Raw genomic sequence first — 23,163 nt, 5'->3', positions numbered from 1 at the left:
GCCAATGGTACTGACAAATGTGTTTTCATTTATTAAGAATGTGAACACATTGGTATAATTGTATCAATACCTATTATGGTGGAGATATACTGGGTGTCATACAAAATCTTTACACCATCAAATAGATCCTTGGGATGCAAGTATAATTCAAGAATAATTAATCCTTTAAATTTAGTCCTTTTCTGACACTATTCTTTTCATGAATGCTTAAAAAGTCAGATAGAAGGTAATAAGAAGAGAAATTGGTTCTCTCCCCTCACCTCATATGTGGTAATAAACATTTCACTTGCTTATTGCAGGATCTACCTCCTTGTCATTCAAGTGCCATGCTATTTCCTGATACATGTTAAGATGTTACATCCCAGGTTTTATGAATTGGTTTCTTATACATCCTTGGTATTAGATATCAAAATACGTAGGCTGCAGAGATGGGAAATGTACCTGCCTTAGGCTTGAATTGTAATTGACTGTCCCAGCTCCTGTTTTTCAAAAGTTAGTAGTTGGTGATCCTGTTAATGGTAGTAGCATTATAAAAATAGGCATCGACTACTAATTCAACTGATACGGAGAGTGCTGACAATGATATCCTTCCTTCTAAGCCTAAATTTCTTAGTTATATTCTCATACAAATAACCTTTCAGAGAGAATGCTGAATTTTCTGGATAGCTGTATAGGAAGAAGAAACACCTGTGTGTACACACACGTGCCAAGTGTGTGTGTGTATATATTGTATAGTAGTATATGTAGTACATTGGATGAAAGGCCTCCAACCAAACCAGTCTACCGTGGTGTCTGAGTTCCCATTATTAATCACACCAATCATGGGTTGAGGCATTAGAAGTCTCTGTTTAAATACAAATCAGATGAGAAGGGAAAGGAATTATACCATTATTGGCAATTGACATTGAAGTATAAATTAATTTATTAGATTAGCTAGCAGAGAGGTTTTTAAAGAAGATAGAATGGTGGAGTAGAAAAAATACTGGCTCTGGAGTCAGAGGTCATGGATTCAAATCCTGCTTCTGATTCTTGCTACCTGAATGACCTTGGGTAAGTAACTTAACTTTCTTGGGCCTCAGTTTCTCATGTATAAAATGAGAAGGTTGGACTATGGACATGGCCTTTGAGGTATCTTCTAGCTCTTTGATATCTGATCCTATCAAAGAAAGGGGTAGAGACCTAAAACTGGTCAGGTTTTTTTTTTTTAAGCTAGGCAATGGGGTTAAGTAACTTGCCTGGGGTCACACAGCTAGTAAGTGTCAAGTATCTGAGGCTGGATTTGAACTCGGGTCCTCCTGACTTCAGGGCCGGTACTCTCCACTGTGCCACCTAGAAGCCCTTTTTGTCAGGTTTTTAAAAAAAACTTATTTAAAGTTTTGGGTTCCAAATTCTATCCCTCCTTTCCCTCCCCCCTCCCTGAGATGGTAAGCAATCAGATATAGGTTATACATGTGCAATTATGTAAAACATTTCCATATTAGTCATTTTGTTCAAGAAGTTTTGAAGAAAAAATGAAAGTGAAAAGTAGCATGCTTATTATAGTTTGTATATTACATGTATGTTATAAATAGAAATAAAATATAAATATTAATGTATATTATAAATAACCTGTATTCAAACAATATTAGTTCTTTGTCTGGAGGTGGATAATATACTTCATCATTAGTCTTTTGGGATTGTCTTGGATCATTGTATTGCTGGGAATAGCTAAGTCATTCACAATTCTCCATTGGACAATATTGCTGTTACTATGTATAATGTTCTCCTGGTTCTGTTCACTTCACTATGCATCAGTTCATGTAAGTCCTAGCAGGTTTTTCTGAAATCATCCTGCTTGTCATTTCTTATAGCACAATAATATTCCATTGCAATCATAGGCCACAGCTTGTTTAGCCATTCCCCAACTGATGGACATCCCTTTGATTTCCAATTCTTAGCCCCCATAAAAATAGCTGCTATAAATATTTTTGTACAAATAGGTCCTTTTCCCTTGGATCCTTTGGATGTCTTTGAGATAGAGACCTAGCAATAGTATTACTGGATCAAAGGGTATGCACAGTTTTATAGCCCTTTGGTCATAGTTCCAAATTGCTCTTCAGAATGATTGGATCAGTTCACAACTCCACCAACAGTGCATTATGTCCCAGTAAAACCGGTCAGTTTTCAAGGATATGGAGGGAAAATGTAGAGGTTCTAGGCTCTGGGCCTGAAGTCTCTGAGTGCTTGGAAACAGGGAGTGTTAAAATGTAAAAGGCTGAAGATTGACCGTATATGTGTATATGTGTGTGTTGCACATGTGTATAATAGAGAAAATAATCTTTTCCCACTTCAGTTCTGTTGAGAGCAGATCCTGCCTCTGGCTATGTTGCACAACTTGCTAACATTAGGAAACTCTGTGTCTTTCAGAGCCTGCTGAACAATACTGTGCTATTTGGCAACATCAATGGCAAGAAAGCTCTTTGGAAATCAAACAAGATCCGTATCAGGTGTTTGCTGTATGACAAACCTTCTGGAAGCTAGTTATTTAGTTACAATAATCTGTTTAAAGAAATTTCCACAATTCTGTTAACCTGTGGTGATGTCTTGATCATAATTGCATTCTCTCTGGGAGCCAAAATAACTTTAGCTGCAGAAATTTTAATATTTTCTAGAAGCTATCTACTGATATTGTGAATAGCTTGCAAATATTAGTATACATATATTTTTTTGTTGGTTGTGTGCTTGTTATTATATCTTTCCTCCTGTCGTCTTAGTACTGATTCCAACCTTTCATAATTTGTAGATGCCAACTACAAGGGCAGAGGAATGTAATTCAAAGACTGAACTCAAACCTAATGTGGTGAAAAAAAGACCTCAAAGTAAGTTCACCCAGAATGTCATTTTAGAATATCCTCCATTTAAGAAGTGCCAGACACTCATTCCCAAACAGAGAATCATACTTGATGCTGCTGTTTGGGGCTAATATTTTTTTTATCTCACAGGTGAAGCTATAAAAGGCTCATTAGCAAGAGGGGAGAGATATGTACAGGCACAAAAAAATGAACTAAATTGTTCAACATTGGAAAGAAGCTTGGCTGGGCAGGAAGAAGGCCAATCATCTCAGGACAGCGTGAGTGAAGAGTTTGAGGGGTTTCCCACTTTGGGGCTTACTGCATGATCTTATTACCCATTACTTAGGGTGGAAACACAAGTTGGCCTTTTGTGGGTAAGGACCTGAAATGGTGGGTCTGCCAGGTGATCTGCCCGTTGCAAACCAAGTGGGATTAATTAAGTGCCAAAATGGAGCTTCCAAAGAAAGGTTCTCACAGCAGCCATTTGCAAGGATGATCCTAGACCTGGTTGTAGCTTTCATTTATTCCCTCTAAAATTCCCCAGGTCATCAAAATGGGCTTATTATTCCTTAAACATGTTTTTTGGCAGGTTATTTATGATAGAAGAAATCAGGAGGCTTCAGGACTGGGCTCAGATGTCATTAAGAGTCCAATAGTTGAACCACAAGAGGAGAAAAGAAGGCAACAGAGGTACTTGTCTCTTCCTTACATAAAATTATCACGTATGCACACCTGCCAGGAATATCAGTACAGTGGTTAAATGATGGCCTCAGGGAGGCCCCAGGGAATGAATCTCATCCTGACACACACACTGAGCTCCAGGAAAATTTGTGAAATTTGGCATGAGCTCCCTTCCTTGCCTCTTCCAGATGTCCCTGACTCTTTGGCTTCCTACCGACCTGAGACTTATTCCATACAGATACCTAATATTGAATTTGACCCACCCTATATCTCATTACTTGTAGGGAGAAATATATAAGTTGATTCACTCAAGTCAGTCAACAGATATTTTAAAGCATCTGCTATGGTGCCAAGCACTGTGCTAAGTACTGGGGATACAAAGAAGGGTATCCGATTCACATAGCTGTGAATGTGCCAGTGGAAGAGGGCTACTCTCAGGTAATACATATGCATCTTCACCAGGATTTTCCATAGACAATGCCCATAACTCTGTTGTCCAATCCATGAATGACTCTACTGGTGGAAATTTCAGTTCATGGACAATTTTCCAATCATACCAACTGAAGCAGCAGCCTGCTCTGAAGCCCTATAAGGGAAAAGATTTACCACAGACTGACCTCTGACCCAAAGTATCTATCCGGCTGAAAATGGCTTTATGTAAGCTAATATATGAAGCTGTGAGAAGTTTGGCCCATTTTATGATGAAAATATCTCTGTGTAGACTATGGATAACAGAGTCTTAAATACTATTGCAATATTTTTTGGAATGTTTTTCATTTCCCTGAAAAGGCAGACCTTGAAACATAGGATCATAGCTTTAGAACTAAAAGAGACCTTAGAAATCACTTAATACAACCCTATTCATTTTATAAATGAGTAAACCAAGCCTCAGAGAGGTAGGTGCCTGTCACTTGTCCTAAGTCATCCAGGTAATATGTAGCAGAACTATGATTCAAAACCAGATGCTCTGAATTGAAAACTAATCCTCTTATACTACACGATGCTGCCTTTGGTATGGGGCTTTTTCTGAGCCCTTTGAACAGCTCTGCGAATTATCTGTGCATGTCTTTGCAGGATGAAGGATAAGTTTAGAGAAATTCAATTAGAAACTGTCCAGATATGCCACATCTCTGCCATTCAAGGTAAGGCCGGTCCAATTTTTGTAGCAGACAGTTGAATAATGTGCACCCAAACCTCAGATTTAGGCTTATTCTGTAATTCATCGCATGAGCCTTCCTCCTAGAATTGGAGCAAATTTTAGAGATCATCTAGTCCCATCTTCTATAGAATATGTGAATCCTCTCTATGAGAATGCCAACACATTATCTTGTTGAGTGCTTAAAAAGAAGTGACAGGGAGCTCACTACCTCATCAGGCAAATTGTTCCATTTTCCCATCTAACATACTTGTTCTGCTACCTTTCTCCACTGCCTAGCTGATATGGGCTCAAAACATGCAGACTAATTTTGAGTTTAATTTAAAACTTTCTGCTCCCCTCTATCCCAAATCAAAATGTATTACAAGATAGATTAAAAGAGCTTTCAATTTTGGATTACCCATACCCTTAAAACAACTACTACCCATTCACCTAATCCTAAAATAAAATTTTCTATTATTTTAGTAGATACCCTGTCCTTGGAGGTCTTTTTCTGAAGACATGGTTTCTAGTCCTCGCTCTGCCATTAATTTACTCTGTGACCTTAGGCAAATCACTTCCCATCCTTGGGTATTACTAGCCCTTCTATGAAATGAGGGAGCTGGATAGATGATCTCTAAGATCCTTTCCAGACCTAGTAACTTACAGTTCCATGTTTATAAAGGGCATATAAATGTTTATTCACTCAAAACATAAGATATTTCAAGAAAATCAGTCAGACTCATTGGTCAACTAAGTTTTCCACTTTTGAACCTTTTATTTTAGTAGCACTTCCATAGGCTTAGGGGACTAGACTGTCTCTGGCTCTTTCATATCTCCTTTCCTCTCTCCTCTCCACACCCCCTCCCCTGAAAGCCATCAAGGATATTGTAGATAGGATTTTTATACTGGAGTAGGAGGCTGGATTAGAAACTTCTGCGCACTATTTATACTCTAAGATTATATGACTCTTCCTATTTCTTAAAATGCTTCCTAAACCTAACTCTTGAAATAAATTCAATTTTTATTTATATTCCAGAATGTAAAAAAGATCAAGAGAAGAAATCAGAGTATACTCAGTATGATGAAGATCACTTGTGTGATATCACTCCTTCTGACTCCTTAAAATCAGGATCTGCTCTCAGTACCTCTTTAGAATCTCTCTCTTCAGACACAGTATCATCATGCAATTCACCTCCAGATTTAGAGAGTGGTCAGTCATACCTATCCTTTTCTGAATTTCAGAAAGTGACTGCCTTTCTAGTTAATGTTTCAGACAGTCTGATTTCAGGAAGTGACTCAGAAGCTGAGGGTGCACAAAACACAGAAGTCAATGAATGGCAGGAGTTCACTGATCAACAACCATTGAATGAGTTTTCTAGTCCTTTGCCTAATCCATCAGTAATGCCAAGTAAAGGCGATGGATTGATTTTGGCAGTTAATAGTGATGAGAAACAGCCTGATAGTGGTTTCCTTTTTGAAAACTGCCAAGACTTACAGAAGACACAAGGGAATAACAGTATTTCAACTAATGACTGTCCTGAAACTAATGTTGTGAGTTTGCCTGGCAGCAGGAAACAAAAGCTAAGCCTTTCATGGACAGAGTTACCATTGTCTCAAGACACACCCTCTCAAAATTTGAATGATATGCTTTCAGCAGACACCTATGTGGCACTAAAAGAGGATAAAGAAAAGACTTGTTCAGAGCATGAAGTTTGTGTTGAACCCATGTTCAATTCCTCTTCGTCCTTGGATGATTTTTCAGAGACAGATAAAGATTTGGAACAAGGTCCTGCATTTTCCCTTGCCAAAGGAAAAGATCAGAAAGACTTTGGAGTCAAAGATGTTTGGTTGGAAGGGACAAGCAAAAAAGAAACTAAATTTTCTCTCCCAGAAATCTACTTCATGCCATTTCCATCCCCAAACCTGAAAGCAAATTGCCAACCACTTTCACTGTCTTTTGAAATGTCACAGAGAAAACAAAACTTGTCAGTCAAAAAAGCTAAACCTACATGTGAAGAAAATCCAGAAGAAGGGCCTATTTCTGACAAAGTTACTAAGTTTGCCTTTCAGCAGTTGTCAACTGACTTCAACAGTGTCCCTGCTAAACCTGGCCCCAGGATCTTTCATGATGGGAAAATTGTTCAGTCAAGGTATGAACACAAGGCAGATGAATCTGACATACATCAGAGGACCTCAGGGGACCACAAGGTCGTGATATCTCCTTCTGGGTCATCCAGTGGGATGGTTCACGAGAATGAGCACTGTCCAACTGTGAGGGTTGATGGTTCCATACATACCAAAAGAGATGGTCTATCTACTCTCCATGGTAACATTTTGTCTGAAATACTATCCCCTGTTGATGAAGTGCTTTCCTATGGAAGTGCTGGCCTCCCATCCCCAACCCAGAAAGGTTCCTCTTTCCCCAGTGAAGATTTCCCTTCTCCTCCTCCTGACCTTGTGTTCTGGGCAAATGATAATGATATTGACTTCAATTCAGAAGACTTCCCTTTTCTGCCAGAAGATGTGGTATTTCCAGAAAGTTCAAAGAATGCTCAAGATGGAGATTCATCTCTTCAAACTGGTGAGTTATCTTCTTTATCTGATGAGATATTACCAGAGGAATTTTCTCCAATACCTCTCGATTTAGGGAACTCCTACTCAGTTCTGGATGAACACTCACTGGAATGGGATGGAAGGAGAGAAAGCAGTTTGGAAAAGAAAGAGGAATTGTTGACTCTTGAACCACAGCAGGATGTCAAAAGGAAACAAAAAGTGAACTGCTGTTCCAGTCCTACTTTGTCCAGAAGTGCCAGTCAAAGTCCAGCATCATTCTTAAAACCATTCAAAGATGAAGATGAGAAGAATCCACTATCAATGAATGATACAGAGAATAGAGAAGAAGTGACATATACACAACCAGAAATTCTGAAATTCAAAGAGACAAGCCATTTTGAAGGAAAGCACTGGACTGGCATGAAATGTGATAAAGCAAAGGATGATCACAAAAAGGACTTGGAAAGAATAAAACATTCAGAGTATGACATGTATTATGATGAGTTATTTAGTCCAGATCAAATGTTATACCTTTTGTCAGACTGTACAGAAAAGTCAAGTGAATATAATGACCAAGATTCACTTCATTATGGACCATCCTTAAGGAGGGTAAATGCTATGATGAGATCAAGGTAGAATACCCATTTTTAGAGACAAAGCCAGAAGCAAAGTTTAACAATAAAGATAGCTCAATGACATCAGTAGCCACTCATTCTGAAACCCTGATGTTCCACCCTACAGAGATGGAGTCCTGCTTTATTCATGCTCAGTCTGAGTCTGAAAGACTTTTTAATAAAGATTTCTCAGGATGCTTAAGTAGCCAAAAAGAACAGCCGCATATGGCACCTATGAAAAATGAGGCTGAGAAATTACTTGAAGATGTACATCCAATGGAAGAGAAAGAAATCAACTTTAAAAATGGTGTTATGGGCTCCCAACTTGATCCCAGGCAAAAAACATATGGAATTGTAGATTCTGTATCCACTGAACTGACCAAAAAAATCCTGCGGGATGCCTTAGCTGTGTTTGCAGAGCTTGCCAGACAGCAGAATGCCTCCCTGTCCATCAGCCGCTGTGTAACCCCTACTGATGAGGGGAAGCTCACAAAACTGCTGACAATGCCCTCTCCAATAACTGCTTCTACAGACCACACATATGCCAATCACAAAGAAAAGGGAGAAATGGAATTTTGACAGTAGATGAAGAAGCAAGAACAAAATGGGTTTTTGGTGTGGGGTGGGGAGGAAGGGAAGAGGCCAGTGGGAGGTGGCAGGGGAAAGAAGAATCATGGTGTGAATTCCTTGAAGAGGTCATAATGATTTTTTAAAAATTCCACTCATAAGTTTTTACCACAAGTTTAAATTTCCTAGCTTTCACAGGACAGAAAAATCATATAACTAAATTGGTGACCAGTTCTATGAAGGAGGGAAATATGCAAATATTTTTGAGGGTCACAGACAATATCCTGGCCCAAAGATTAGGTAGATATCAGGAATTGGATTTTTAAATGAGACACACACACACACAACACACACACACACACGCCAGAGGAAAATCACATGATATATTTAGGAATAAAATGAGTGTCAATTTAAGGAATTTCCAAGTAGATTCAATAAAGGTATAGCTTCTAGAGCAGTGGTTCTTAAATCTTTTCTGTGTATGTATGTATTATGGACCCCTTTGGAAGTCTAGTGAAGCTCATGGACCCCCTTTTCATAATAATGTTTTTAAATTATTGAAGGAAATGTTAAATTTCAGTTAGTAGTGAAAATAAAGATGTATTTTTTTTTCTCATTCAAGTTTACAGTGTCCCCTTGAAATCTATCCATGGACCCCTTGGGGGTTGGAGGATCCCAGGTTAAAAACCTGTTCTATAGTGAACAAGCAACATAACTAGGATTTGATAGTGGTGACAGGAAAAAAAAAGACACATTATAACTATGAATGAAACAAAAGTAACCACAGAGGTTGGATAGGCAAACCTACAGCTTTTCAAGACCCTGGCTACCTGTGTCATTTCAAGGATCATTCATTACTGTAACTTTAATCAGATTTTGATTGAATTCATCAATTTCCTTCAAATTCCTATTTTCTTCATTCATTTCTATTTACCCATATAGTATTATGAAAACAACCCTTGCTTATAGGAATCATACTATATTCCTAAGTTTCACAGACTAATCACTAATAAGAACTGGTAACACAAATAAAAATTGCTATCTTTTCCCATAGTACTTTATGAGCAAGGCAGAGTAAAATCTGGAGAACAATAATAGCAATAAGAGAAAAAAGTAATCCTCCTGTTTTCTTTTGGGGGGGGCTGATGAATGAGCCAAATACTAATCTGCAAATATTGATAGAAAAAACATTTCTGTGTACGACTGATAGTTAATTTAAAAGTATCAATGATACGCTTTTGGTGACAAGGGTTTGAGATCTGAAATGGTTCTAAAAAGTGGAATGCTTTAATGAGCAGGAAGATTCTATTTCTAGGCTTTATTAATACTGGTTACATGATATGAAATGGATCCTTGTCTGAATTTGACAGGTAGTTCAGACTAGCACTTGCCCAGTTCACATATTAATATTATGGGTAAATTCAGAATGAGCAGTGAATCAGGTGTTGAGGGCTACAGGCATTTTTTTCCTCACGAATACCAAAATTTTATCACATATCAGACCACTTTAAGATCTCCTGGTTGGCAGAAATATGAATTCCTAGGCCAGTCTATTGAGACAGGTTACCCACCAGGTGGATGAATAAGGAAAGAGTTCTCAGTTTGCTGGTAAGAGCAAGTTCTATTTTGATTCTGTCTTCATAGCTTTGCCTCTTTTATGTGACTCAGTCTCCTTGAAAATAACAATGCCATTTCCTGGTTGTGGAATATTATTAGCCTTTCAGTGAACTGACAAATTTTTAAAAAGACTGTGAGAAATTTCTTATAGTAGAAGCCATTTCTGTAAAGATCTATATTTGCACATACAAAAAGCCATTGGTTTTCTTTTTCCACTTTCCAACAATTACTTCTTTCCTTGGTACAAATATTTAGGCAGAGATGCTAGGAAATGGCTGTTTATTCAAAAATAAAGAGGATTTCCTGAAGAAAGATCCATGAGATATGATTATGAAAACTAAATAACATTGGCCCCAGAACACTATTTCAGGGAATTAGACTTCTTGCTTGGGAGTGATTGTGAGGGACAGGCGAGATGGGTGAAAATTTGGAATTCAAAATCTCATGGGAGTGATTGTGAGCAAGAAAGGCAAAAGAAATGCCCAGAGGATGTGTGATAGTAGAAGTGTTTTCCAGTATTGCCTAGAGATGTAACATATGTAGAAAAAAGTGAGGAGAAATGAAGGATTGGGTGTCAGGTTCTCAGAGACAGGTTATATGTATGTATGTATGTATAGTTACAAACACAAGCTCTTTAGAGCAGCTTTACTATGGGCAGGCACAGTGGGAACAGGGACTACTAGTCATGTATTGCTCTCTTAGCCACACCTAGGCCCATAATATTATCAATTGTCAGATATGGAAATGAGAGGTAGCAATACAGTTTAAAATGCTATTCTTGATTTTTGAAGATGACTCCCTGTTATAGTGGGAAGTTACAGGATGAGCCATTTAAAGGTACAAAAGACTGAATCAAGAACATTTATCTTTGGGATCAATGTGGATACTAGTGCCAAAGGTCAGAACAAAACCAAAAACATTTCATCCAAAATTCAAATGGCTGCTTTTCTCTTTCTTTCTTTCCTTCTTGCTTTCTTTTTATAAATCTTAATGGTTATGGTCTGAAACATGGGGAACTGACTCAATGATAGTGTACGCTTATGCTCAGTCAGTTTAAAAAAATTATAGCTCATTTAGACAGTAATGAACACAAGCCTAGCATACTTTGTTCTGACTGACAAAGGCTATGTCCCTTAAAGTGGTGTGAACCTAATATTTATGTAATAATTCATGTACCGTAAGAACTAGCTTTTTACCTGCTGTTTCCTTATAAAGTGAAGAATCTTTTTGTAATATGATGGTAACTCCTAATTTAACTCCTTGAATTGTGATTTTGGTGTGCTATATTAATTTGTAGTAAGATTGTGGCATCTTTGGATATTAATTTTCATCATGGTAAGTTTTTTCTAATTCAATCAGAAATTTTAAAATTTGGGGAAAATATAGACTCAAGAAGCCTTAGAATTAGAGAATGTCAGAACTGTTAAACACTTAATGGTTTATCTTCTCCAATCCCTTCATTTGATAGACAGGGATAAGTGAAGGCCCAGGGTGGCAAAGCAACTTGTTCTAGGTCATACAATGGCAATTTAATATCATTTAAGCATGGTGCATGATTGAGATTGTTTATAAAATTGATGTATTAATGATTCAGAGGATTTTATTTAAGTGGTACCAGATAAAGTAATGAATGTGAATTTTATGCACAAATATTTAAAATAAAATTTAAAGCTTGAATTTTAGATTTGCTGAAAAATGTGTTCATCTATCTGTAAGATTTGAAAATGTAAGTACTTTGAGCTATAGCTTTCATATTGATTTGTTCCTAGTTTTCTGAACAAATTAGTCTGTAACTTTTTATTTTTCTATTTATTGCTGACTCCTTTGGATTTATGAGTCCATGTGGGCAGAATTATGTATTTTACACATACAAGTTTGGCACAGTAATAAATCTCCAATATTGAAACTCCACAGATCCCTCTCAAGTTCAATAGTTTTCAGTCTTATGGCTATTGGTTTGGCATTGAATGATAAGGATTGATAGTGCAGATATACAACTAGAGTGAGATGTTTCTCATAAACATTATTTACCTATGTGGCCAAGCTGCTCAGGGGCATCTATATAGAGGATTTGATGCCTTTCCAGTATTGCCCTTGAATGACTCTGTCATGGGGAAGGAACTACCACTTTTGAAATAATAAAAACCCATGCCTAAACCCTCTCATATGTAGAAGGACAGCCACAAAATGACTTAGGCTAGAGAAGAGAAAGTATATCCACCGAAGGTGTTAGACATATTTAATCTCATCCAGCATTATGTGTACAAAGCTTTGGGCTTTGGCATCCAGATATATTGACCTGTTCAGTCAGTGGCAAGACTTCAATATCAAGATTACTCTACTTCAAGGTCTAATATTTTCCTTGCCTTGGCTTTGATCAATATTAACCTCTTGGGCCAATAAATCTTGATACTGGCCTCAAGAGAAGTCATTATCTTTCATAGAAAATGATTATTTCTCAGTTAAAGCCTACATTTAATTTTCCTGTAATCTGTCTCTTTCAGCATTGCACATTTAGCAGTGCCTCTCCTGCATAAAATGCCCATGAAAATGTCTTCCCCACCGGAGGCTTTAAATCCCAAAGCATCAAACTAACTTTACGGTTTCCTTTGATTCCTTTAGCTCCAGCAGCTAGAATAGGCAGGCTCATAAAACATAAATGAAGGCCACCAATGCTAGTTAGGAAGGGCCTGGCTTAAAAATTAATTTGAATCACAAAAGCATTCATTAAACCGGGAGTTTTCCCTCCCACACAAAAGATGTCAGACAACCCTACTTCCCTAGTTTAAGGCTCAGTGATTATGTTGGGCAAGCAGGAATACCGAACACATGTAGATGCCAGGGTTCTTTCACATCTTTGTTTCAAAGCCTAGGCATGTGGGCGTATATGTACAGCAGAGCTCTATAGTGTGGAAAACCTAATCATATTTAGTTCTTATGAAATTCCCACAGATTAAAAGATGGAGTGTGGTCTTTAGAAGGGGTGTTACACATACTGCCTCTGAGCCAAAGGAAATGATACTTTCCTTAACTAGAGAGGGCAGTGACTCAGGTTGGACTTAGGTTCCTTTTTTTTTTCTGTGCAAACATTGATATAGGCTGGGGTTATAAAATAACAAAGATTACAAAATAACCAGAGAGGGCTCCCCTAAAAATGTAGGTAGGGTGGGTTTTTAATCTATATCACTCTCCTTATCAGTTTTTTTTCCTGTTGAGCTCTGTTCTAGGTATTATGAGTTAAGCAAGAGAAAGCACAGTCCATACTCTGAAGTTAATGCATAGTCATGCGAAAAATCGGATACATTCTTTATTGGCTAGTCCTATAGATGGGAAACTGAGGCACATGAAAGTGACTATCTGAATTAATTAACTGAAGCAGAGACGTAACTTGAACATGGATCTTCCAACTCTTAAGAGTTAAAGCTACTCCTCTTCTATTCCTAGGAATAAAGCTGACTACTGAGCCAATGTTTTAAAGAATCCTGTAGTGTCCCATTTATACAGAAGTCTAATCACCTTAACCACCCAAAAACAGTCAACTTAGGACAAAATGCCTTCTCAGCAATGGGAGTCACAAAGCCTAGCCATCTTGCCCAAAGACCTCTCTAGAGTAGAGTAATTCTGGATAACTTTAACTTATTAAGTTTAAAACCAGAAGGATACAATAGCGGCTAATTTTAGAGGGAAAAGAGAAAAACTAAAAAGCCATGTAGGAGTATTTAGTGTTTGAGAAAGAGCTCCATAGCTCCAAAATGTCACAGTGACATCAAAAACCCACATAGACACCAGTGCCAGAAAGGACCAGAGAGCTTAGTCCAACACTCTCATTATAAAGATGGAGAAAATGGAAGCCCAGATACGTTACTTGTTTCAAGATCACAAAGCTTGGTCAAAAGCCCAGGCTTGTACTAAAAAGAACCAAATCTCCTGTCCTCTCAGGTTAACAGCTTTCCACTAAACTACAACAGATCAACAAAAAGAGGACCACGAGGAAGGATGGGGTCACATCCAAATAAGTCCAGTTCAGCCATTATGCCTTATGGCCAGTCCTCAGGCATCAAAAAAGTCACTCTACCCATGGTGCATAATACGAGTTATAAAACTGAAGGAGCCTTAGAGTCCTCTCTGGCCCTAACCTCTTAAGTGACAAATGGGGAAACTGAGGCCTGGAACGGGGAAATGGCTCCCTTAAGATGCCAGTTATCTGGGCTGCAATTTCATTTCAGTGACAGAAGATGCAGTGGGATAATGAAAGCGATTTAACGACTGCTCTAAGGTCATCTGACAGCGCACCCCCCTCCCAAACCATAGGAGAAGCTGGCCACCTATCCCAACATGTCGCCGAGTTCCGGTTTTGGAAAGTGTTGCGGGTGAGAGAAGAGAAAAGGGGAGGAGGGAGGAAATGAGCAAAACCAGAAAACAAAACTAGCCTCCGAGTCGGGAAAGTACAACCTCCTCCCCCTCTCCCTCCCCTTCCGATCTAGACTTGGCGGTATCGTGACAAAGCTGGACTCCCTCCGGGCCGAGCAAAGAGCGATCCAGCGATCCCGTCTACGAGGACTGGAGAGACAGGGGTCCAAGCGTTGCTAAAAGAGCTCCATAGCCAAGGCGGACGGCGGCGCACGTGACGGCGGTTGCCAGGGTGAAGGGTCAACGCCCCCCCACGGGCGCGTCCAAGATGGCGGCGGCGGGGCGCTGGGGCTGGGGCTCCGGCGGAGGGCCCCGCAGGTGGTCGCTGCCGCCGCTAATCTGGATGCTGCTACTCGCCTCGGTGGGTTCCGGGGTCAGAGCTGCCGGAGCTCGGCTGTACAACGCCGGCGGCGCGGACGCCGTGTGGGCGCTGGACGCCGGGAGCGTGCGCGCGGCCACGGGCAACAGCTCGGCCGCGTGGCTGGTGCAGTTTTACTCTTCGTGGTGCGGCCACTGCATTCACTACGCGCCCGTGTGGCGGGCCCTGGCGCGCGACGTGCGAGGTGAGCGGGGCGCGCAGGCGCGGCGGGGCCGGACGCGGCACTCCCTTTCTTCCCTCCCTCCCCTCTCAGACCGACCCCCACCCGCACCCCAATGCGTCACCTCCAGACCCAGGGTTGGAACCCGGCTTGAGACCGAGGCAGACGGGGAGATTCCCAGATGCACGCCTGGCATCGCAGATGTCGACCTTCCCACGCCACCCCAACTCCTGGCCCTATCCCAGCAGAGAAACCCCACATACGGACATCCCATCACCCCTGCCCTCAGATGTCTCCCTTCTAGGGACCCTGAGGACACCTCATTATGCCTACCAGGTTCGAGGTGTGACGAAGAAGCCTAACCACAAGGTGATCCCCCTCATCGTTTACTGCTCCTAACTACCCTTCTTCGTCCGTGTATTGAGACTGTCAGGAGACAAGCCTAGAAAACGTCCCAGGATAAAGCTTCAACCTTCCAGAGAGATCTCTCACATCGCCCCTACCCGCTCTCCGAACTCCTTCCGCCCACACCCCCACCCCTGTCCTCTACATTGCCTCATTTTAACTACTAGGGCCCTTCTGGCTGTTATCTGTGAGGTCTGAGGTGGTCCCAACCCCTGCATTGTACTACTAGGATCCATGACCATAATAAGAAGTCCTCTTGCTTACAGTCTCATCATAGGAATTACTCTATCATCTCTCCCTGTCGCCCTAAAATCTCTAGTTTGAAGTATCTGGAACCTCCTCCAGCCCTCCCCCCCATACTGGAATCTTTTCTAAGTCCCTTGTTCCAAGTAGTTTACTATATGTATCGTTGAGCCACGTGTTGCCAAGTCCTCACTTCCCATTCCAGGTGATCTGAAACTTTCAGGATCCTTTCCTGATTACAGACATTTCCAGCCTTTTTGTACCATAACATTCCCAGTCACTTCATTCCCGTTTCTTAGCATCTTCCAGCCTGGAACTTCTCACCACAATCTTTACTTATGGGTCCATCTGATCCTTTCAACAAACTACTTATCTCAGCTCTGAAATTCCTTCTCTTCTCAGCTACCCCAGACCTCTACATTGAGAATATAGCCATTTGATAGACTTCTTGATATGATAGTATTAAGTGCAAAATCAAATCCACAAACCTCAATTCATAAACCCAAATACCCAGATTTTGGGGTTGGAGGAAGTATGACAGGGAGTTGATTTATATACTAAACGGATGATAAGAGATCTTTAAAACCTCTCTTTGGGAGGTCCATGCCGTCTCTTGTGAAAACATTCATGCCTTTCCACACATCTTCTGTGTTGATTATTTCACTGGTTTGTTTTAACATTTTGATGGCCTTTTGGATCTCTTGAATAATATCCCCCTTTTACTTTTTGCTCCTTTCCTTTACCATTTTACAAATCTGGCTCTCAAAGCTAGCTCAAACTGACAGATTAAATGTTTTCTTTTTAAACTAGGGGAAGCAGATGGCAAAAGCTTCGGTAAAAGTCACCGTTTTTTAAAACTGTATTTAAATTCATCTGAAGAAGGAGCTCTTTCTTCAGATTGAGTGAGGTTTGGCCGGGGTTGTTTTGTGAGTGTTGAACTTACCTCTAATTATATACCTCCATAGGCAAGAGACTTAACAAATTGGTGCTTTCTTTTTTCCTTTTCCCTTTAACCTCTGCTAAGCAAGAACTGTTTGGGTTTATTTTAATCCATGAAAGGACTTTTGTACTTTTTTTCTTGCAAAGGATCATTTTATCTGTTTTAGTCATCTTGAAGTTCTTTATAATACATTATTAATTGTGACCAAGATAAGAATGTTGTAGACAGAGATCTTACTCTTTTAAGGGTCACCCTGAGGGTCAAAAGGACTAATAATAATATAGGGAATTGGGTTTTGTAACTGATATAGTTCTGGCTTCTTTAGATTACAAAAGTATAAATGAATAAGCTAAAATAATTGCAAAATAGGCTTGTTCTAGCAAGCCTTGTATGGTCCTTGAGGTAGGGGTTGGCTCTCCTGTTTTATTTGGCACTTGAATTGTCTGAGCTGGAAGAGCACCTTAAAGATAATTTGATTCAACCCCTCCTATTACAGTGAAGGAAACTGAGGCCCAGAAAGGGGCCTCTTTTATTTATTAAACAGGTTCTTTTGTTAAAGAGCAGAGGACTCAACCTTAGGGATCATTGGATCATAGACTTTGAACTGGACCAGATCCTAGAAGCTGTCCAGTGCAATCCTCTCATTTTATAGATGAAGAACCCAGGCCAAGAGAGGTTAAGTGACTTAACCAGGGTCACCAAACGAGTATGTATCTTGAGGTGGGATTTGAGCCAGAATTTCTTGTCTTCAAGAATAGCAACTTATCCACAATGCCATATTGCCAAGTTAAGTACTTTTCCTATTACACCCTGCTTCTTCACTATTAAAAACAATATGCTAGTTTTTAGATTTGTAGGCTGTGTTTTACAGAATCCCAGTTTTCTGGGGAGAGAGAGTGTATGTCTTGTTTGATTTGCATTTCTTTTGAATATTCTCATTAAGAAATACAGAGCATGAAATTTAATAGATCTCAGGTTTTTTGAGAACTCTGATGTGGGTTGAACACTTTGTCCTTTTTATTTGCATTTTTACTTTTGTTTATATAATTTTATATCCTCAGTAAAATGAGAGCTATTAGAACTGTGACTTAAAAAATTTTGGAATTGAGTCTGCACAGTGCAAAAACACTTTTTTCCAATCATGACTCATAGACTGAGAGATTTATTGGAAGGGACCTTAGACTACATCCTAGTCCAACCCTCTTATTTTACAAGTGAGCAATTGAGACCCAGAGAGAAGTAATTTACCCAAGGACACAGTGGTAGTAAATGACAGAGTTAGGATTTGAATCCAGGTCTTATGACTCCAAAACCAGTGCTCTTTGCATTTTACTGGTTGAGTCTTTTATGGACGATTTATTAGACCCCTTAATAGTTTTTCTACAGCTCTGGATTGAAATTTCTTTGTCTTTTCTTTACTTTTCAAGCTTAGTGAAAATAGTACTTTTTAAGATGGAGGTAGACTAAGCTAACAAAACGTCTGCTGTGTACTATAGGCAAGGCTTTTCCCAGTATTTATTTTGATAAGGTTTATTCCTGTCAGCTTTGAGTACTTGGGAAAACAAAACATACTCTATTCTTTGTAGACCATTTGGCTTGGAGCCGTAGTGGCTAACTCAATTTGCAATGCATGCTTAATTTGTAATGGGGATCCGACTGCTGTGGAAGAGGAAGGGGAAAAGAATGAATATCATATTAAATAGATATTACCTACTGCTACCTGTCTGGCATATTGAAAATAAAATTTCCAGTGAGAGTTTCAATAAATTGAGTATTTCAGTGAACCCATCCTCTACAAAGCTTTCAAAATAACCTTCCCAAGATAGAAGCCTAATTATGTTATTCTTCTGCTTAAAAACTTTCAGTGGCTCCTTACTGCCTTTAGGATAAAAAATCTCTAGTGTCTGGTTTTTAAATCCTTCCATAATCTGGCTTCAACATAACTTTCCCAGCTTTATTTCACATTAATCCCTTTCACAATCTTTACTTTCTAGCCAGAGTGAACCACTAGATATTCCCCAATCTCATTCTGCCTTGTCCCCTTAATTTCATTGCATTTTCACAGACCTTCCCCATTCTTGGAATGCTTCCTCTCTCCCCCCCCATCTCAAATCCTAGAATCTTCCTTTAGCTCAGCTCAGTTTTGGTACCACCTCTTCTGGATATCCTTAAGATTCTCTCCATCTCCCCCCCCCCAAGTTACTAAAGCTTTCTCCTCCTTAAATTGCCTTTGGTGTATTTATTGTATCACTTCTCCCTCTCTCCCATACAGAATATAAATTTTGAAGCAGGAATTGTTTTTGTCTTTTTGTTGCCATGGGCCTAGCATTGTACCAGCCACCCTCCCCCCCCCCATGTTGGTGCTTAATAAATATTTGTGAAATTGAAATTTGTGAAATTGTTTTGTGAAAATGGCAAGGATCCAGCATTATCAGTCAGTGTAGCCATAGACAGAATAGCACTTTTGTCATTCTTATGTAATACTCTCCTTTTTCCTCCTTGTTTTTCCATTTTTTTGCCTCTGATAATCAGAAGATTTCAGGGAGGCAGTAGTCGGATTAGTTTGACTTGAATACTGGGTGGGAGGATCAGTGGAGGAAAAATTAATGGGGAAGGAGAAGAGGAAATGGAAATAAATGCAAGAGAGAGTCGGGGATGAATGAGATGGAGTTGAAGAGAGGAATAAGTATGTATGGAAAGGGGAACTAGTACTAGAGAAACTGAAAGGTTCATTTAATCTATGTTTACTCTTCCCTCACTAATTTCTCAACCCTTTGCAGTCTGGCAAAGAAACTTGTCACTAGCCTGAAACTGAAAAAGATTCAAAGATGTGGTGGACTAGAGGATAATAAAATTAGATGGATTCAGAACTGGCTGAATTCCTTTACTCAAATGATAGTGGTTAATGGCTCAGTGTCAGGATGGCAGGAGGTCCTCAGATATCTGTGCTCAACCCCGTGCTGTTTAATATTTTTATTATTGACTTATATAAAGGATACATATAATACACACACACACACACACACACACACACACACACACACACACACACACACACAGAGTCTGAAGACTTCCTAAAGCTGGGAAGGATAGCTAACATATTGGACTGTGGTCTAAGTCAGGTTAGAGCTTTGAGCTAAATCCAATAAGATAAAATTCAGTAGGAATACATATAGCCTTACACTTACGTTAAAAAAAAATCAATTGCATAAGTACAGGGTGTTGGAAGAGGCATGGTTAGACAGCATATCTAAAATTAACTGAGCAGCATAATGTGCCAACAAAAAAAAATTAACGGTTAAGAAAAGCATAGTTTCTAGGAATAAAGAAGTGGTAGTTCTTCTTACTCTGCATTAATCATTCCACACCTGGAGTATTGTATTCAGTTCTTGGTGTCAGAGGTTCAGAAAAGTGTCGATAAGCTGGAAAATGTCCAGGTGAAGGCAGATAGGATTGTAAAGGGCGAGTTCATGTCAAGTGAAGATTGGTTGAAGGACCTGGGAATATTTATCTTGGGGAAGACTCAAAGAAACTGTAACAGCTGTCTTCAAGTATTGAAAAGGCTTAAAGTATGGAAGAGGAATTATACTTGTTTTGTTTGGCCTCAGAAAGTAGATCTAGAATGATAGGTAGAAGATGCAAAAAGGCAGATATGTGCTTGATGCCCTGAAAAAAATATTTCTAACGATTAGAGTTCTCCAGAAGTGGCATCTCTCAAGATGCTATGGGTTTCCCCTTATTGGAGGACTTTAAGCAGAGTTTGGATGGTCTCTTATCTTATTTTATAGTAGCAATTTCTTTCTGGTATGATTTGAACTGGATGACCTCTGAGTTTCCTTCCAACTCTGAGATTCTGTGATTTCCCCAAGGTTACCAGTGATCTCTTAAATGCCAAACCCTTTTCTCATTTTTCATCCTTCTTGACCTCTTTCCAGCATTCGATATTTCTTGATCATTCTCTCTTTTCTGGGTTTTCATGATGCTTCTCTCTCCCCCTTGGTTTGCTTAACCTGTCTTGATGCTGCTCCTTGGTCTCCTTTGTCTCAGTGGGATATTACCCATGTGGCTTTAATTCAAGGCTTTGTACTAGCCCTTCTCTCTCTTAGTGATCTCATCAACTTCTGTATGTTCAACTGTGATTATCTCTGTGCAGATCCCTCTCAGATCCATATATCTAGCCCTCAATTTATTCTTGAGCCCCAGTCCTGCATTTCCAGCTGCCTTCTTGATATTTCTACCTAAGGGGTGGTCCATAGAAATCTCAAAATCAACATGTCTAAAACAGAACTCATTGTCTTTATCAATGCTTTTCAACTTCCCTGTTTCTCTGGAGAGAACTATTATCCTTTTGAAACTCATCCACATTCACAAACTTGAAATCATTAAAAAAATTTTTTCAGTTCTAAATTCTCTCTTTCTCCACTCCCTCCCCCCCACCGAGAAGGTAAGAAATACATAACTATTCTACATATAAAGTCATGCAAAACATTTCCACATTAGCCATATTGTGTGGTGGGGTGGGGGGAAGCAAGAAAAATAAAGTGAAAAAATATGTTTCATTCTGCACTTACATAGTTCATCAATTCTTTCTGTGGAGGTGGGCTATATTCTTCGTGATGAGTCCTTTGGAATTATTGTGGATCATTGTATTGATAGTAGCTAGTCTTTCGCACTTGGTTATTGTTGCAATATTGTTGTTAACTGTGTACATATTTGGAGTCATTCTTGATTCTTCATTCTCAGGATGCAGTCCAGATCTAATCAGTTGACTTGTGTTGTTGATTCTACAACATCTCTTGTATTTGTTTTTTCCCCTTGACTCTGTCACCACCCTATTTAGGCCCTCATTACCTCTTTCCTATACCATAGCAATAGCCTTCTAATTGGTATGTCAGCCTCTACTCTTTTCTTTCCAGTCCATGGTCCACACAAATGACAAAGTGACATTCCTAACTTGCAAGTCTGACCTTACTGCTCAGGAAGCATTAGAGGCTCCCTGTTATCTCTAGATCAAGTACAAACTCCTCTGGCACTTAAAGCCCTTCACAATATAGGTCTAACCTTTCTTTCCAGACTGGTAGACCATATTCCTCCTTGTGTACTTTCTGTTCTGGCCAAGCTGACATACTTGCTGTTTATACTTTGTGCAAACTGCCACAGGCTTAGAATACACTCCCTCCTCATCTCTGCTTCTTAGATTCTCTATCTTCCCTTTAATGTTCATTTCACGTTTTGTCTCCTATGAGGCCCTTCAATATATTTTATATTTATTTTGTATATTTTTTCTGTTTACTTAGCTGTATATTTGTTTTCTCACTGCTCCCCCATAGGATTTGAGCAGGGTGGGGAGTGGGGGGTGGAGGAATTGTTTCTTTTTATTTTTATATCCCTTATGCCTAGCACTGTGCTTGCCACATAGTGGGAACTTAATAAATATTTACTTGTTGGCTGGTTGATTGATTTAACATTCAGTCACATACTTTGTATAGTGGGACATATCTTGAACTGTAATTAATTGTTTGACTTTTTTAAAACTGTCTTATTCTATACAAATATTACATGAAAACTTATAAAAATATTTCTTCAGCCCTCACATCACATTTTATTTGGATACCTCTTATGCATTTATGTTATGTTTTGTATTAGTTATTTGTTTTTAGTTATATTCCCCGTACTATAAGCTCCATATGTGCTGTAACTATATCTTATTCATTTTTGCATTTTCTGTCCCATCCTACTTAGCACACAGCGGCACATACAGTTGGTGCCTAATAAAGGTTTGTTGAAGTGAAGTTGTTGAATTATTTACCAACTACATCATGAACTCCAAATGGTAGAGAGTGTCTATTTATTTTCTTGTATGTTATATAGTGCTTGCACAGTGCTGGGCAAATAGTTAAATGAATGGAGGAGAAAAAGAGGGAGCCTACTAAGGAAAAAATGAACTTAAGGAATGGGGAGAAAAGAAAGAAAAAAAAGGGCAGAGAAGATGATTGATGTTGTGGGCAATATAAGTACATGCTAAGTTAGCCCTGTCACACATCTCACTGCTACTTGAATGCTGCTTCACGTTTATGTGAACTTTTAATATTAAAAAAAGTCTATATGAATTAAGATAATTCTTTTATTTAGTTCATATAGACATATTACCTCCTTTGTATCTGAGTAGGGGAGGGAGGAAGGGGGGGGAAGGGAGAGAGAGAGAGAGGGATTGACTTAAGGAATATTGAAAGTCCTTGAAATAATAGCTGTTTATGGAGTTAGGGAAGCAGCCTGAGTCAATAGTCACAGGAGCCCGATTGGCATACTTTATTATTAGATAAAAAAGAACATAGGAAATTTATGGGATGTTATTAGTACCTTCTAAAGCTTCATAAAATATATTTTTGTGTTGGTGTAGTTGATAAGACTGCTGGACTTGAAGTCAGGAAGACTGAGTTCAAATCCTGCCTCAGTTACTGGTTGTGTGACCAGTTTCCTCATTTGTAAAATGAAGATAATTAAAGCATTTGCCTCACAGGGTTGTTGTGAGGATCTAATAAGATAATACAAATAAATGCTTTGGAGACCTCAAAGCGCTAGATAAATGCCACCTGCTGTTGCTGCTGCTGCTGCTGCTACTGCT

General features: G+C 39.3%; 2 protein-coding genes across 3 annotated transcripts in view; both read left to right on the top strand.

Annotated features, from left to right (window-relative positions):
- CCDC187 (coiled-coil domain containing 187) overlaps positions 1–11,681 on the top strand; it is a 104,793-nt gene extending 93,112 nt beyond the window's left edge. Inside the window, 7 exon segments of the mRNA XM_020981877.2 lie at positions 2,407–2,486; positions 2,783–2,858; positions 2,982–3,109; positions 3,421–3,521; positions 4,587–4,654; positions 5,687–7,807; positions 7,810–11,681. Of these exon segments, the coding sequence (XP_020837536.2) occupies positions 2,407–2,486; positions 2,783–2,858; positions 2,982–3,109; positions 3,421–3,521; positions 4,587–4,654; positions 5,687–7,807; positions 7,810–8,396 (3,161 nt within the window). The 3' untranslated portion in view covers positions 8,397–11,681.
- Positions 11,682–14,385: 2,704 nt separating this feature from the next.
- QSOX2 (quiescin sulfhydryl oxidase 2) overlaps positions 14,386–23,163 on the top strand; it is a 67,393-nt gene continuing 58,615 nt past the window's right edge. For both annotated transcript variants that reach the window (XM_020981880.2, XM_020981879.2), the window contains exon 1: positions 14,386–14,974. In XM_020981880.2, the coding sequence (XP_020837539.1) occupies positions 14,680–14,974 (295 nt within the window). In that variant the 5' untranslated portion in view covers positions 14,386–14,679. The remainder of the gene's footprint in view (positions 14,975–23,163) is intronic.

This window comes from Phascolarctos cinereus, unplaced genomic scaffold (genome assembly GCF_003287225.1).
Source record: "Phascolarctos cinereus isolate Bilbo 61053 unplaced genomic scaffold, phaCin_HiC Scaffold_2;HRSCAF=192, whole genome shotgun sequence".
Taxonomy (NCBI): domain Eukaryota; kingdom Metazoa; phylum Chordata; class Mammalia; order Diprotodontia; family Phascolarctidae; genus Phascolarctos; species Phascolarctos cinereus.
This window is presented reverse-complemented; position numbering and strand designations above follow the sequence as displayed.